General features: G+C 39.7%; 1 protein-coding gene across 1 annotated transcript in view; it reads left to right on the top strand.

Annotated features, from left to right (window-relative positions):
* NBEA (neurobeachin) overlaps positions 1–17,239 on the top strand; it is a 4,581,458-nt gene that overhangs the window by 4,249,530 nt on the left and 314,689 nt on the right. The window contains exon 55 of the mRNA XM_044072852.1: positions 12,790–12,957. Coding sequence (XP_043928787.1) covers positions 12,790–12,957 — 168 coding nt within the window. The remainder of the gene's footprint in view (positions 1–12,789; positions 12,958–17,239) is intronic.

Raw genomic sequence — 17,239 nt, 5'->3', positions numbered from 1 at the left:
TTTCTCTGCTATACTGCAGGCATTTCCTTTATATTGCAAGTTGTACATTTTAGAATTAAGATAGTTCTCTGCTATACTGCAGGCATTTCCTTTATATTACAAGTTGTACATTTTAGAATTAAGATAGTTATTAGTTAGGTGCACTTCATCGCACCTGAAATAACCTGACCTGCTGCTGAGTTAGAAACACCAGTATGGAGGCACTGAATCAGTTGTTGGCACTTGCATTAAGGGATGCAGCCTCTGTAAGGGACCATTTACTTACTAATTTGGTAGCGAGGGAAGAGGACCAGTAGACTAGGTTGTAATTAATTTATTTATTTAACGTGTGTACCGTGAGTGAAGAGGACCAGTAGACTAAGTTGTAATTAATTAATTTATTTATTTAACATGTGTATACCGCGAGTGAAGAGGACCAGTAGACTAGGTTGTAATTAGGGTTGCCACCTTTTCAAATGCCCAAAGTGGGACATTTTTGGTACAAACATCAGATTTTGCAGAGCAAAACATACCCACGGCCAGTACAAAGGACAGAACTTCACTTTTTTGCCCAAATAAAAGCTTATTCTTGTAGCATTTTAGTTGTTTATTGTGTTGTTTATAACATTTAGGTGTTTCAGATACAGAATAACTGTTTTATGCATCTATTACATAAAATATGGGAAATATTTTTCTCCTAAAATCTCAGGACATTTGCCATTTTTTCAATTTTTTTGCAGGACACAACTGCCCAAAGAGGGACTGTCCATTGCAAAGTGAGACAGGTGGTAATCCTAGTTGTAATTAATTAATTTATTTAACATGTGTGTACCACGAGTGAAGAGGACCAATAGACTAGGTTGTAATTCAGCCATGTTCCAGAAAAGATAATGGAAATCTCATATAGAAAGGGGTAGGAGAGACACCCAGAGGAAGTGTAGCACATAGAATAAATACAGAGATACTACAAAGTTAATTTGGACTATGTAGCGGTAGTGGTGCTGCGGTAGTGTTGTCGCCTCATAGCAAGACGTTGTCGCGTTCGATTCTCAGCTAGAGCGTCTTCTGTGTGGAGGCATGCGTGAATGGGTGTGCCTTCGTTGAAGGTTGTGCGTCAGGGCTAGTAACTCGGCACGTAAAAATCCACTACCAAACATTAGCGGACCGGAGTTCCACTGTGGCGACCCCTAACCGAGATAAGCCGAAAGACACAAGAAGTCAGGGTAAAGATGAAAAGTGGAAGAAAGTGTGTAATTAGAGGTTGTTCTGCCATTAAGGACATCAGATGAAGTTGAAATGACCTCATCAAATGACTGAATGGAAGAACAGAAAAATGTAGTTTTTGATAAGGAATACTGTTGTGCTGAACATGAAATAGAGTAACAAATTCCAGGAAGAAGTCAAACTGCCATTTTACGCCATCTTTTCCCTGGACACTAGAATAAGATTGGGAGGGATGTTTCCATGGAAATATTTCTGTATGTGGTTTAACAGTAATAACTGGACTATCCACTAATGGAGATAAGCAGATACTCTGGACTAAGTGACAGCGCCAGTAACAGCTGCTGGTGCTGTTAAGACAATTAAGAGTTCCCAGAGTTAATTGTGATGTAGGAGTTTAGCGCAACACTTAATAAAAATACTACACTTTGGGACCTCTGAGTGAGTGTATGCTCTGAACTGGATTTGCAATCCTGTTATTTGTCTACATGCCTGTGAATATATATTTTTATGCAGGAGGGGTGGGGAATAGAAATATGAAGATAATAGGCGATCAAGAGTTTTAGAAAAGTGCTGAGGTAGAAAAAAGCTGCAGTCTGTTTAAATGCATAATGCAAAGTAGCGTATCCTGTAAGCCACCTCTGTCCCAGTATGCAAATGTCCTTCACTGAGTAATGCTGCCTGAACACAGAATTCCAAATAAATGTTTAACTATGGAGCTAATGAAATCCATACTATTAGCATAATTCAATGCATTGTGCACTGATATGATGCCAAATATGAATGTTACATGCTGTTTTATATTAATGGTAGTATTGAATTTTTAGCAATATAGAAAAAGTAATATTGGGAAAAAAAGAAACTAGGAAATACACTGATTTCAGAATCCCATCCTTGCCGAAATAGTCATAGTGCTAATTTAAAATTTGTTAATATTTTTTGATCAAGCTTCAATATTTTGAACATTTTTCCTGTTCTAATGCATTGCAGAGAGTGAGCCTCTGATGTTGTAGCTGAACTGCCTATTTTAGCAGGATGCCTTCTTTGCATTTGATCCTTTACGTTAGGGGTGATGTGGGAATCAGTTGCAGAGTTTTAACCTTCAGTGGACCAGTATCTTCTAAAGGGAACAATGAGGGTAGATTTCGGTTTATTTGTATTCATTTCCGTCCATTTTCATAAAACCAGTGGAAAACAGCTAAAGTCTTCATAATCTAAACGATTTTGACTGCCCTCTAGTTTGTATAGTTTCTAACCACTACCTTCTATGTCCTTCAGCTCACTGTCACAGAAAAGTAAAGCAAAACTACCAAGTTAACTATAGTCATTTATGTAAGTAATTGTTTTTTTGTTTTGTTCACGTATTAACGAGTTGAGCTTTCTAGGCACAGGTGCCTCATTTCAGGGAGTGAACAGATGCCTCATTTCAAGGGGTGATAAAGTACTAGTACCTGATTAAATGAGTTGCTCAGACTCGCACACTTTCAGGTAGAGTCCGACATAATTTATTTATTTATTTTAACATTATTTTACCAGGATAAATCCAACTGGGCACAAAGTGGCCGTTTTCAGTGGAGTCCTGGGGAGAAAAGCTCCAAGGAAGTTAACAGAGTACATACATGGTTTAGATAACAATAAAAATCTAGTATACAAGGTAAGAGAAACAAAGAAGTACAAGAACAATTCTGTAATACAATAAGATACTCAAACAATAAGATACTCAGGAGTAGAACCCCTATTTGCAATATTTACAAAAAAAGTACATATCAGGTAAGAATATGGTGAAGCTTCTTAATAGCACTTAACCTTGGGTTTTGATTTATGCTGTTAGGGTTAACACCTGTCCAGTTTTTCACAGCAGTCCTAATTTAGGCAGTTGCCTCCTGTGGAATAAATAAGGAAAGTGGCAAATATTTGAGGAGAAATGTTTTCTAACATTCTTCTAAATGTTACAGAAATATTAGGTATTATATGTGAAACATCTTTGTATGATGCAGACGAAAATGAGAACCCTGCAAGAGTGAAACTTTATTTTTGTAATAAAAGTCAAAATAAGTGTTTTGCTTTGGCAAGGGGAATGGTTTGTCATATAAAAGCTCACATTTCAATAATAAAGGTTCCACTTTTCACACCTCAGAAGCTGGTAGCCTTTCTGCCAGACACCATGGCAAAGGTGGGGGGGGGGTTTCTCAGGCCTCCAAGGGTCAAATTAATAAAAATGAACATAAATTTCTTTTCCATCCTTGTTTTTTTTATTCTTGTATCAGTTTTATGGAGTGCCTTATTTCTTACAATGGTTTTGATCCACCCTACAAATAGAGATGCTGATTTCTATTTCATTTGCAAAGATGGCTTTCTACTAAAATTGCTTATGGTAGCAAAGAAAACTTGTCAATTTTACATTTCTTGTTCCCTGATTTTTCAGCCTGTTGACGGTATAAGAAGTGATACCGCTTTAGTAATATGTTGCTGAAGACCCATCAGTGCATACAACTTAAGCATAACCCAAAAAGCACCTTCCTAATCTTAGTAGCTTGCTGTTGTTGGGTTAGTGTTTCCTTCTGTACAGTCAGTGATTTTATTTATTTTATCTAGATGGCAGCCATAGTGATCTAAAATGATGGCCTTTTTCACAGTTTTCCAGCACAACTGATGAATATAGCCTTTATCGGAGGCCCAATAAAGCTGTGTTAACTGAACTTGATGACAGAAGATATGCACAACATTTTGGTTAGTCACAAGAGCTTGTCATGCAGACTCATCTGGTCCTTAAATTTACATTGAGTGATTCTTTCCAGTGCAGAGTGCACCTGCTTTCAGCATACCAGATTTTTCCTGGTTGGCTTATGTAGGTAGAACTGTGCTATGCCTATAAAAAATGTCCCTTGTAATAGAAGTCATTTCCCACAATACACTCGTAAGGAAAATGGAGCAGATGTGCCAGTCTCTGAACTCACTTCCTTTCACCCTTACAGTTGCATGAAGCCAACTACTCTGCAGTTTATATAACTTGGAATTGTAAACTTTAATCCCTTAACCATTTGTCTTTCCAGTACAACAAAAAGCAGCCGGTTAATATGTTTTATGGCATGTGCCGCAGAGCAGACCTCTCAACTGTCCCTGATTTTGACTCAAATTTTAGCTCTGTCCCTCTAAATCCCTCCTAAAACTGGTGTCTTTTGGAGGAAAGTTGGTGAATTAAACTTAATGAATAATGGCAATAATTAAGAGTTATAGATTTCTTTTACCTCACAAAATGTACATTAATTCATATGCTGTGATTCTGTGAATGTCTCAAGTTAATAGCAGAAATATTTTAAACGTGTCCCTAATTGTCCCTGATCTTTTCTGGCTTTGTCCCTAATTCTACTGCAATTTATCCCTGATTGGTTGAGACGTATGCCGCAGAGGGTCAAGGCTTTCAGTTGTAGTTCCTGTGGTACAGAGTTTGATTCCTTCAGTCCTCATTTGCCTACTATGTGACCGTAAGCAAGTCACTTAAAGAGACAGGGCTTAGAGGCAAATGGGAATATGGGCTACTATCCACAATGGTCCTCTGGACTGAAAGCCTAATAACTACCTATGAACCTACAAATCCCTTTGGGTGGTGTTCCTACAGCAGAAATGCAGCTGTACCACCTCTTCTAAATTTGTTTTCTGTAGACTTAAACACTTTGAATGTTTTGACTCTAAGCCATGTGAACTGTTAAGAAATGAAATGTATTAAAATAAATACAGCATTATGGTGTATATCTGCTAATGTTTTGTCTTTATTTTCTTAAGGTATTCAAGTGTCAACAAAGCTATACAACTATTGAATTTCTTAATACTTTTTTCCTTAAAATTTGATATATATATATATATATATATATATATATATATATATATATATATATGTATTTTTTTTTTTAAGTATCTTTTCATGAGCAGTTTAATTTCTTTGCTGTGCAGGTGTTTGCTCATTAACCATTTCCACAGACTCAAGTATCTTGAAAAGTTGGCAAAAATATTGAAGTCCCCTTGTCTTCATGCCTCACAGCAAAACTGTTATAAATCAGAATGCAGTAATTAAATAAATAAATTTTTTTCTGAAAACTGCTTGACCTTGGTAAATTTCACTATTTTGCAACAGCAAGTATACCACATAAAACAACAGTTATACCACATAAGAATTTTGAAGACCTTTTAAGTATCTTATCTTTCCTGCGTATTGCAATGTTGGCATTTGAAATGCCAAGTGCTGACAAGCCAGATAAAAAACATAGGAGAAAAGTGAATCTTAAAAGTCACTCTTCTCCTATAAACTTCTTTTTGCAGGGAGGCAAATCTTGGGCTTTGCCCTTGTGATCAAACAATGCCAACCATGGGTTAATCCTCTGATACCTACACCCAGTCGTGAGTTATTGCTAAAATGTATTGGAATGTTTGCCAACACTTCCAGCTGTCCGTAAGTGGTCCGATTTGTGATTGCTTAATGACAGCTTGTAAACTGTTGTACTGTTTTTTTTTTTTAACCTGCTCCTGCTGTACATCTTTACTTATGTGTGTTATCCCCTGCCCATGCCTCTAACCCCAACCCTACGTGTTACCTTATTTAAAAAAAAAATGATCTGATGTTGTCCTTTTCATTCATTCCTCAGCTGATGGGTTTGGATATGAGACAGGGATCCAACTCAGCTGGTTTATGAGATTTCGGATCCAATAACTTTTGATCTCCTCCCTTTACCCATAATGCCCCAACAATCTTACATACCTAAGCTCGTGTTTGCTGCCATTAGCTTTAAGTGCTGATCCCTTTGCTCTTGAGCATGTGATAGGAGATTTTCAAGTTTTTCATTACCTGTTTAGTCATGAGTTACTTTGTAATTCTAATTTCATCTTTTACCTTTTTCTTCCACCATCTCATAATCTTTTAGCCAAATTTAGCTATTTTCTGATACTTTTTGGCTACTGTTTTTTTTGGTACCCTTACCAGTACTATTGTTGGTATTTCTCTTTAGTCATTGGAGTATTTCTTCCTATCATTGTTGGTTGTTTTTCCCTTTCCTCTAATTAAAAAATCCATCTGTCTCAGATCCGACCTTTTTGAAATCCAGGTCTCAAAGGATCCATCCCCTGCCATTTCTCTCAGATCTAGTTTCATCTAGGCTTCCTTCTCCTTTTCTGGAGTGATCTCCACAAATATACTCTAGACCTCTCTCTACCACATTCTTTCTTATGTCTTTCAGAAGCCAATGTGGACAGGATGATGAGAAAATTCCTCAGAGCACAGATTCAGATGGGGTTCTCCTGGCTCCAACTCCCACCTATTTCACCCTTGGTATCTCCTTCTGTGACCTGACCCACTGTTTCAGAGCCCTCAGATCCAAGATCTCTGGGAATGTCTTCATTGGATATGAAGATGGTCTGTTCTTCGACAGCAATGAGAACTGACCAGCACAGAGCCTTTCAGAGACAAAAAACTCTTGGAGCTGACGCTGTTCATGGAGAGGGCTTTCTCCTTGTTTAGAGAAGAGACATCCCTGCCCCTCCTCAGATTAGACAACCCTACCTCATCCTTTCCACTGGGACAGCCAACACAAGCTAATCTCCAGCCAGTCCATTAGGACATCGTCATCTCTACTGATACTTCCACAGAGCACCCCCACTCAGGAAGTCCCTTGGAAGAGAATGTGGAAGAGGAGGTACTTAGATTCCTCCCAGGAATCTCTCACAGAGGACAACAATTTTGATGAGGATGAGGGTTCCTCCAGATCACCACCAGAAGATGTGTCCTTTGGCAGCATCCTGGAGCTCCTGAAACAATATGGTGCTTGGTCCTCCTGACACCCCCTCCCAGGAGGAATCTGCCTTCCTGGAGGCTTTTGGGTCTGGCCCGTCTACTTCTTAGGTAACCCCCCCCCCGGCAGATGAGCACATTGACCTTGTTTCTCACTGGGCATGGAAGGAGCCAGACATTGTAAAGCCAATACTCAAAAGATCAGACAAAATTTAGTCCCCCCCCCCCCCGACAAAGACCACAAACACTGGAGCCAGGGAGCCCTGTTGATGCTATGGTTGTGCCTACAGCCACAAAGAAAACTGGCACAACAGAGTTCTTCTGTCCATCCCCTTAACAAAGAGTCAAATTCTTTCAACAGATGTGGGAAGCAAGTGTACATGTCATCGACCTTTGCCTTTCAGATCACTGAATTACTTGGCACATTTTCGGATATTACAAAGAGATCTGACCAAGGAGCTTGCCAAAATCTTTCTGAGTCCATGTCATCCGAGGATGGGAACAGAATCTCCTCACAATTGGCCACCCTCCAATCCATCTCGAATGCATCCATGAGCTTGAGCTCCCATACTGCAGTGGGTACCTCATGGGCTGTGGGTTCAGGTGTAGCCATCAGTAGACATGCCTTGATGTGCTTATGTGATTTTGGGAAGCCCTTGAAGTCTTCATTTGTCAGTGCACCCTTTGATGGACCCCAGTTAAAGACACTATCTTCAGATGTGAACAGCAGGGAAAGACCCTATCTGCTGTGGACATATATTTTTCAACCTCTCAAAGACCATTCTCTTGGAATCAGCTAGGAGATAGAAAAATGTGGTTTAGGAAATCCCATGGTCCTTTCCAACAGTAACATGGAGATAGTTTCCCCCCAGGGGCAGAGGGAGGAACAACAATAGAAGACATTCTCCTCATGGCAGAGGTGCCCGCAGAACCAGAGCTTCAGGGATTCCTTCTTAGATAAGCCCTATCAGCGCTCCTGAAAGGAGGCTTGACTGTTCCTCTCTAGAGACAGTTAGGGGAAGTTTGTTTCTGCACCAGAGAGCCTATCTGTCTATTACAAAAGATTTGTGGGTGCAGAGAATCACATCCAGAGGTTATGCCATACTATTTTCTCTACCCACTCCCACTAGTGTGAGTAAAATCCCAGATGTTTCACCTAGTCAGAAGGAAGCAGCATCTCTAGAGATAAAAAACTGCTAGAAAAAAAGAGGGTCTAGAACTTACTCAGGTTCTTCTTGGTGCCAAAGAAGACAGGGGACTGGAGACCAATCCTGGATTTCAGCAAATTAAATCAGTTTGTTAAGTATTCAAAGTTTTGGGTGTTCACAGTTCAGTCCATTTTGTCTCTGCTACAAAAGGATGATTGGATGTGTTTGGCAGATCTTCAGGATATGTGCTATTACAACAAAATGAACAGGTGTTCCAGGAGATACCTACTTTTCAGTCTGGGGGCCAGTCATTATCAGTTCAGAGCACTGCTTTTTGGTCTCACGACTGCTCCCATGATGTTCATCAAATGCATGGCAGTGGTATCAGCTCACTTGAGACTGCTGGGATTACTAGTGTTTCCATATCTAGATGACTGGCTCCTAACTGCTCCAACCAGGCATCAACTTTTACATGCAAGCAACTACTTGCTTCAGTGTGTGCCCACCTAGGAATCCCTGTCATTTACAACAAATCCCAGCTTATGCCTATGCAGAGCCTGGAGTTCATAGGCGCTTGTCCGGACACAGTCAGACGTCCTCTCTTACGTCTACTCTAATACAGACATGGAGTTCTAAAGTCAAGAAAGTGATTCAAAGTTTTTCTGTTCTGACCCAATTAATCTTACAAGCCCTGGAATCAAAGCCAGCAGCTATTTCTGTCATTCCTTTGGCCAGATTCCACGAGAGTTCTTCAATGGACACTTTCAACCCAGTGGTCCTCCTTCTACATCCGTTAAATGCTCCAGTCAAGAATACACAAACATGAAAAATATATCTTCTTTGGTGAATTCATCCAAACCAGCTCTGTGAAGGCTCTCCATTTGTTCTTCCCCTGCCCACAGCTGCAATGACCACAGACACCTCCCAGTTGGAGTGGGAGGCACTTCTTGGGAAGGATAGTTCAAGGTATGTGGTCCCTTGAAAAGACCAAGAAGCACATCCATGTCTTAAAGATGAGAGCAGTCCTCCTAGTGTTGCAGACTTTTCAAGACATTCTCCCTTCTGGTACATCAACAAAGAGAGGGGAACCAGATCTTACCCTCTTTATCAAGAAGCAATGAGAGTGTGGCAGTGGGTGATGTCTTCTGGTCGCTTTCTCATAGCAATGCACATTCCAGGGAAATCTAAAGTGATTGCAGACAAACTAAGCGGGTCATTTTGATACCTCCCTCGCAAGTGGTCTCTTGATGTCAAAGTAGCAGGAAGAATTTTCCATTGTTGGGACCAGCCATGCTGTGACCTTTTCACTTTTTCCTTCAACAAGAAGTGCAGCAGGTTCTTTGCCCTGATCCCTCCAACTGGGGAGTCATTGAGGGATGCTGTATTCCATGACTAGCCCTCCGATCTCCTTTATGCTTACCCACTGTTACCTCTCATCCCCAAATTTCTACAGAAAGCATTCCAGTTGAAGAGCACAGTTATCCTCATTGCCCCCTTTTGGCCGTATCAGATTTGGTTCCTCTTTCTCTGGCCTTACCTTCTGTATCCACCTTGGATACTGGATTCAACTCCAGACCTCCTTCCTCACCTGCAAGAATGACTCATCCAGATTTAACAGGTCTCACTCACTGCATGGTTTCTCCAATTCCATTGATTGCTAGACAGTCCACCCTCTTCTCCCTGGTACATCATATTTTGTTACCTTCTTAAAAAGCTTCTACTAGAAAAGTTTACAAAAGTAAATGGAAAAGATTTGTTTTCTGGTCCCTAAGCATGGACCGGGACCCTTATTTCAGCACGTGTGTACCTTCTATCCTTGAATTTTTAGCTTCAATTTTTAATGAAGGTGCTAGCTTTTCAACCATTAAAGTGCAATTGGCTGCCATTTCTGATTTCAGTCTGTGTGAAAATAAGTGTACCTTAGCTTCTTCTAAACTGTGTAAAGCCTTTCTCAAGAGAGCCTTTTTACTTAGGCCCCCATTAAAGGATCATACTGTTCCTTGAAATGTAACTGTCATACTTCAGGCATTGACGCAAGCTTCCTTTGAGCCTTCAGCTAAAGCAGAGCTAAATTTTTTATCCTGGGAAACCATTTTCTGGTTGCTATAATCTCAGCTAGATGAGTGTTCGAGTTCCAGGCTCTGTCTTCTAAGCCTGCTTACCTGCATTTTTTTCACAATGATAGGATAGGGTATCCTTGTGAACAAATACATCTTTTTTGCCTAAAGTAGCTTCTGAGTCCAACATAAATCAGGTCATTAATCTACCAATTTCTTCCTAACTTTTCAAATAAGGGAAGAGTATATGCTCCACCTTTTGGGTGTGCATAGGCAACATCGCTTTTATCTTTACAGAACCAAAGACTTCAGGAAGGCTGACCAGTTATTTGTTTCATTTTCTCCTAGCAGATTGATCAAACCAGTTTCCAAAGTTACATTGGCCAGATGATTAACTGAATGTATTTCATTTGTTTATGGTAAAAAAGTCTATCCTTGCCCAAGCCTCGTAGGGTTCATTTCATGTGGTCAGTTTTAGTTTCTTTAGCCTTTTGGTCAAAGGCTTCTCTAGATGACATTTTTGCAGCAGCAGTTTGCACACCTTTAATGCTCATTACAAATTAGATTTGATTTCCAGGAACAGCATGGCCTTTGACTCTGGAGTACTTCCTTCCATGAGGGCCTTCCAAGGTTGCAGTAACTGGGGACTCTGTCCCATTAGTTGAGGAATGAATGAAAAGGGCAACAGGAAATAAAAAAGTTTTAGTTATGTACTTACCATAACATTCCATCTATGTTGACCATTTTCATCAACTTCCTGCCTTCCCACCTGCCCTCTCTTTTTGCTTCTGGAAAGGTCTAAGAATTGTACAGGAACCTCTCTTCCTTGTTTGAGCCCTAGCTTCCCTTTTCTTTTCTCCCTTCGTTAATTCATATAATGGATTGTCCCTTTATATCTAGGGGCAGTAAACTAGAACTGAGATATGTTAGGTTGCAGGGGCATTGTGGGTAAAGGGAGGAACTTGAAAATTCTTGGATCAGATGTTCTGGTAGAAGTGGCTGAGTTGGATCTGAGTCTTGGATCCAAACCCATCAGTTGAGGAAGAATGAAAATGAACAACACAGATGGAATGCTATGGTGAGTACATAACTTTTTTTCCCTAACAGTATCACTATTTAAAGTGTGTCTGGTGTTACTATTACAGTTTTCTTCTTTTGTTTCTTTGTTTCTTAGTTGACTGATTGCAACAGTGTAACCCCACGAACTTGATGCTGTCACTGACACCAGTTTTATTAATCACTGACACATAGACTAAGCCCTTTCACCCTTACCATATATAGGACATCATCAGAGTACTCAATAACTAAACCCGTTTAAATAATACTTACTGATTAGAATGTGTAATAAGGTTGCTTCATAAGCCAATAAGAATCTGATAGTTGATTCCCTTAAAATTTTAAAAAATCAGTAACAAGTGTTCATACATCTGAAGAAACAAAATACACATAAACCAGGTTTACAACACTTTACATTAAAACATAGAAATCAAAATAAAACAATGCTATAAAAATATTTAATATCAAATTAAGTAAGCCCTAAATTCTAAAATACTTGCAATAGAACAACACACATTGATTCCATGACAATAAATCTAAGTTGCCAAATGGTCTCCCTTACTTCCAATAATATTCTAATATCACCCCCCTCTCATTATCAGATACTTTATCTATAATAAAAAATAAAAACTTTGTAAGTTCTTACACTTCACATTCTGTATGTACAATGCATTATTGGTCTTTTTATTCTTAATGTCCATATTGTGTTCTGAAATTCTCTCCTTCAATTTACGTGTGGTTTTACCTATGTAGAATGCCGGGCACCGTAAACAAGTTGCTCTCTTGCAAGTATTTTAATATTTAAGGCTAACCTAATTTGATATTAAATATTTTTATAGCATTGTTTTATTTTGATTTCTTTGTTTTAATGAAAAGTGTTGTAAACCTGGTTTATGTGTGTGAATGCTTGTTACTGTTTTTTTAAATGTTAAGGGAATCAACTATCTGATTCTTATTGGCTTATGAAGCAACCTTATTACACATTCTGATCAGTAAGTATTATTTAAATGGGTTTAGCTATTGAGTAGTCTGATGATGCCTTATGCATGGTAAGGGTGAAAGCGTTTAGTCTGTGTGTCAGTGATTAATAAAACTGGTGTCCGTGACAGCATCAAGTTTGTGGGGTTACATTTTTTCTTTTCTGTTTTGGTTCTTAGTGTTTTAACGTTTGTGTTATGTTTTTATTTTGTTTTGATTGCAAGAGTGTGTTTATTTTGCTTTTGTGATCAGTGTATTATCAACCATTATTGATCACTTAAAGTGAGTTTCAACATGCATAAGACTATTTAATGAGTGTCAGTGTTTTTGCACATCGAGATTTGATAATATATAAATATTTTTTTATGTATCTCAGTCCATGAAATAAACTTGTTGAGGAAATACATCATGATCCTATCTTTTTTGGTGACTTTTATTATTAGTTAACTGTAATGCTGTTTATCATGATGAAACTATATGTTGTAATAAAAATAACACTAACAAACCAGTAAGTTCATATTAACTTATTAGAAATTATGAACAGACTTTATAGATACTTTTTTTATTTCAGGCTCTGGAGAGTGAGTTTGTCTCTTGCCAGCTACATCAGTGGATCGACCTAATTTTTGGCTATAAGCAGCGAGGACCAGAGGCTGTTCGGGCCCTAAATGTCTTTCATTACCTCACTTATGAGGGTTCTGTGAATCTGGACAGCATCTCTGATCCGGTGCTTCGGGAGGTAAGGATGTACTGTAGTTGTGCCCATTGTGTAGCTAGACCTCCAGCAATGCTATGAACATACTTATATTTCCATTTGTATTTGTTTTATCTTGTTCTTCAGTCATATTTAGTTAATTCTGCAGGAGAATTTTTTTTTTTAGTTTAACCAACATACAGCTCAGGAGTATTTGAAAATTATCCAGCACTGACTGATTGTTTTGCTTGTCATAACAGCATTCTTCTCTGTTGGATCTATTGTTCAGGATAAAGAAAATTACTTTTCTTAAAGCAGCAGTGTAGGGTACTTTAGCTTTGAGAGCATTGTTTTGCAGTGAATTGGGTTTGCATGTCAAAATGAAGTAAAAACACAGTTGTGTTTTTTCTAAGCAGTTTAGCATATAATTAAAATGGCTTATCAAGTATCCTTTGTCCTAGCAGCGTGCTGCAGATATCGAAGTATCTGTAACACACTGTTATTACTGAAGTAACTGTGATGAGCTTTTTGATTGTGCCATAACATTCTGTTACAGTGTTATAGTACTTAGCATTGCTGCCTCTCAGTGTTTGGTTCTTTGTTTCATTTCCCTCTTAGTGGTGCCTTCTGTGCCCATGTAAGTTTTTGCTAGGTGCTCAAGTTTCAACCTATGTGTCCAACATGATGATGTAGGTGAATTACCTGTTGTTCAAATTGTCCTTTGATAAGTATGCTATGGGCGGGGGGGAGTGCACATCCTGCAGTGGGCTGGCATCCTGGCTAGGATTATTTTTTTCTGTTTTGCACCCACTGAGTGTAGATGAGATTTCATGTCTCCTCTGACCTTGAACTAGATAAAGCGAGTATCGGAGAATAAGTAAATGAATAAATGTAAAATTCCCTTAGATGACCTTTAGTATTCAGAAATGTGTTGCAGTATCTTCTTCTTCTTCTTCTTCTTTCGGCTTTATCCCGGTTAGGGGTCGCCACAGCGGATCACCTGTCCGCACATTGAATGGCAGTGGAGTTTTACGGTGTCGAGTTGCCAGCCCGGCGCCCAACCTTCCACAGAAGGCACACTCACACGCACACCTAGGGCCAATTTAGAGTGTCCAATCCACCTACAGCATGTCTTTGGGATGTGGGAGGAAACCGGAGCACCCGGAGGAAACCCACACGACCACAGGGAGGACATGCAGACTCCGCACAGAAGGCACCCCAGCCGAGGATCGAACCGGAGAACCTCTTGCTGTGAGGCGGCAATGCTAACCACTGCACCACCGTGGCCGCCCAGAAATGTGTTGCAGTATAATTTCAACTATTTGTAGCACTGAATTTAAAATCATGACAGGTTTGAAGCAGAATTCACCATAAATTGGATCAGTGGGTCAGCTGTATCGTTCAATCAAATCACCATTCTAACTGCTGTTTATTAATAGAAGTAGAGACTGACAACCTATTTACACCTTAATTTTAGGCCTTTCTTCTTCCTGATTTGAAATGGGATATGATTGATGAAGTCAGTGGTATCATAAAGAGATCTGGTGGATTTTAATTTCTTCAACTAAGGTGGTATACACAGTCATTTAACATTAGCTGTCTTTTTAAGGCTGCCTTCTTACTCTGTTTTGATAGGGCAGTCCTAATTTTCACAGCCATGTCTAAGGGGAGAGGGAAATGGCAAACGCCACAATACTTTAAAAGGAAAAATGTTTTGTGGCTTTTCCTAAGTATTGTAGAAAACTGTGATACTGTTACATATTTTAAAAACAGTAGGAAGAACTATTTTTTTGAGAGAGTGAGATCTTGCTAAGAAAATAAAAACAGGCATTTACATTTAAAGTGTGTGACCTGTACTGTAAAAATATAATGTTTCGTTAAATAGTATCCCAATACGGACATCTGAAGAGGCGATAAATTGTGTAAATTGTCTCTGTCTTGTAGGTACTTATATAGAGACGCATGTATAAATGTATACATGTGTGTAAAGTAGCTGCATGTACAGAAAGTAAGTAACCTAGGTAGATGTATATAAACATGGGTGCAATGTGCATCTGTATACATAGGCACAGTGTGTGCCTTTTTCTGTATAATGCCATATGTAGAGTATGCTTACTAAAGTAGCAGTGTAGCTGTTGTGTTTATGTGTAGCTAAAGTCAGGGAGCTGACTGCTGGCTGTGAGCAGGCAGGACTCTCGCTGCTGTATTGAGGGCAGTGTTGCTTTACTTTTGCTTACATGTGTTGTAAAGATACTGATAAAAGATGACTGGGCCTGTCATATCTGCCAATTTTGCAGCTTCTCCTTCCTTTTCTTATTCCTTCCTGTTGCGGGCTTATTTAAATCCTTCTGTTCACTTAAGCCCACCACTGCTGGTGGCAGTGGATTATGAGGCCCAAACCACCTACTCAGCAAAATGTAATTCCTTTAGTTTGACTTGAGTGTGTCTTCTTCTACTTACCTCGTATTTCTTCTCTCTCCTTCTCTGCAAGTTCATCCTTTTCATTTCCTCCTGTTCTTGAGTCCATATATTGTCTCACAATCCCTTTTTTTATCCAGAATGTTTATAGCTAACGTATCTACATCAATTTGTACTCCAGCCTTCCAGTTTCATAAGTTCATAGGTGTGTACTAGGCTAATGACTACTAGGGCTTTATAAGCCTAGCTGTGCGTCCCAAACGTCTGACAATTTCTGGTAGTGTTGATAAGTGTAAGCAGGGGCTTGGGAGATGAAACATTACAAGCAGGGGCCTGGGTGATGAAGCATTTACTGTGTCCATTAGACACACAGGTGCCAAACCAGTTGTGAATTACCTGTCCCTCATCCGGTTGTACAGGTTACACTTGAATTATGTTAGGGAGGAACTCTACTTCAAATGGATAAAGACCCTGTTCCAGAGAAAGGGTAGTGTCTGGGATACATAAATGTATCTCCATGTCACAGGCAAGGTTTAAGTGTTTAGAATGGGTAGTTGTGATGTTGTTTGTTTTGATGATATGCAGGAGGTTCATCAGGGTAGGGTCCGATAATGCATTGTATGCCAGTTGTAGATCTCCCGTCAACAGCTTCTAGGAGACAGAATAAATAGACAGGGCTTTGGCATGGTTTGCATAGGACATGTTACTTATCTCTATATTCTTTTAGTGAGGAACCTTTGTGGATGTTGCAGTTCTTGGATATGCCTGGTAAGGTACATACCCAAGGAGCATTGTGCTCGATAGGTGTGATGAATGCTGAATATAGTGGAACAGTGACTCCTTGGACCTAGATGCCATACCTTTTTTCCCATGTTGCACTACATAGAATCCACCTATTCATCCACAACCCCTTTTTCCCATTTTTGCAAGTGGGATTGGGGTGTCACTTCAACAGAGACAGTCATCTAAATCCGAGGTTCACATTGCTGGGTGGCTAGCTCCGCCATTGTTGTTCGTCCATACCACACACACACACACCTATGGCCAACTTAGTGTGTCCAGTCCACCTACTGCATATCTTTGGAATGTGGGAGGAAAGCGGAACACCTGGAAGAAACCCATGTAAACACAGGGAGGACACACAGACTCCACACAGAAGGCAAGCCAGTCATGAATCGAACCAAAAAAACTCTTGCTTTGAGGTGACAGTGCTATCCGCTATACCACTGTGCTGCCCCATGTCATGCCATACCAGAATCCACCCCATGTCAGTATATTCTTCCTGTGTGCACTCATGGACTGTCTTTGACCCATGTCAGTATATTCTTCCTGTGTGCACTCATGGACTGTCTTTGACCCATGTCAGTATATTCTTCCTGTGTGCACTCATGGACTGTCTTTAACCCATGTCAGTATATTCTTCCTGTGTGCACTCATGGACTGTCTTTGACCCATGTCAGTATATTCTTCCTGTGTGCACTCATGGACTGTCTTTGACCCATGTCAGTATATTCTTCCTGTGTGCAATCATGGACCGTATTTGACCCATGTCAGTATATTCTTCCTGTGTGCACTCATGGACTGTCTTTGACCCATGTCAGTATATTCTTCCTGTGTGCACTCATGGACTGTCTTTGACCCATGTCAGTATATTCTTCCTGTGTGCACTCATGGACTGTCTTTGAGCTATCTGCCTTTTTTCTCATTAAGGCCTCCAAACGTGCACTTTTTCCACATATGATCTTACCAACATTTTGTGTAGAAACCAAATGAAATCTGGCTTCCTTTCTGTCTGTCCTATTGTCATGAAGCCAAACATCTTGCTGGTCACTTCAGCCCTCTTATACTGACATGCATGGCTGAGAATGGGGGCATTGACTACTCACGTGTGATTTTCATTCCTGTTCTG

The sequence above is a fragment of the Protopterus annectens genome, chromosome 5.part1 (genome assembly GCF_019279795.1).
Source record: "Protopterus annectens isolate FY-2018-M chromosome 5.part1, PAN1.0, whole genome shotgun sequence".
Taxonomy (NCBI): domain Eukaryota; kingdom Metazoa; phylum Chordata; order Ceratodontiformes; family Protopteridae; genus Protopterus; species Protopterus annectens.
The sequence above is the reverse complement of the archived record's forward strand: the minus strand, read 5'-3'. Positions and strand labels throughout refer to the sequence as shown.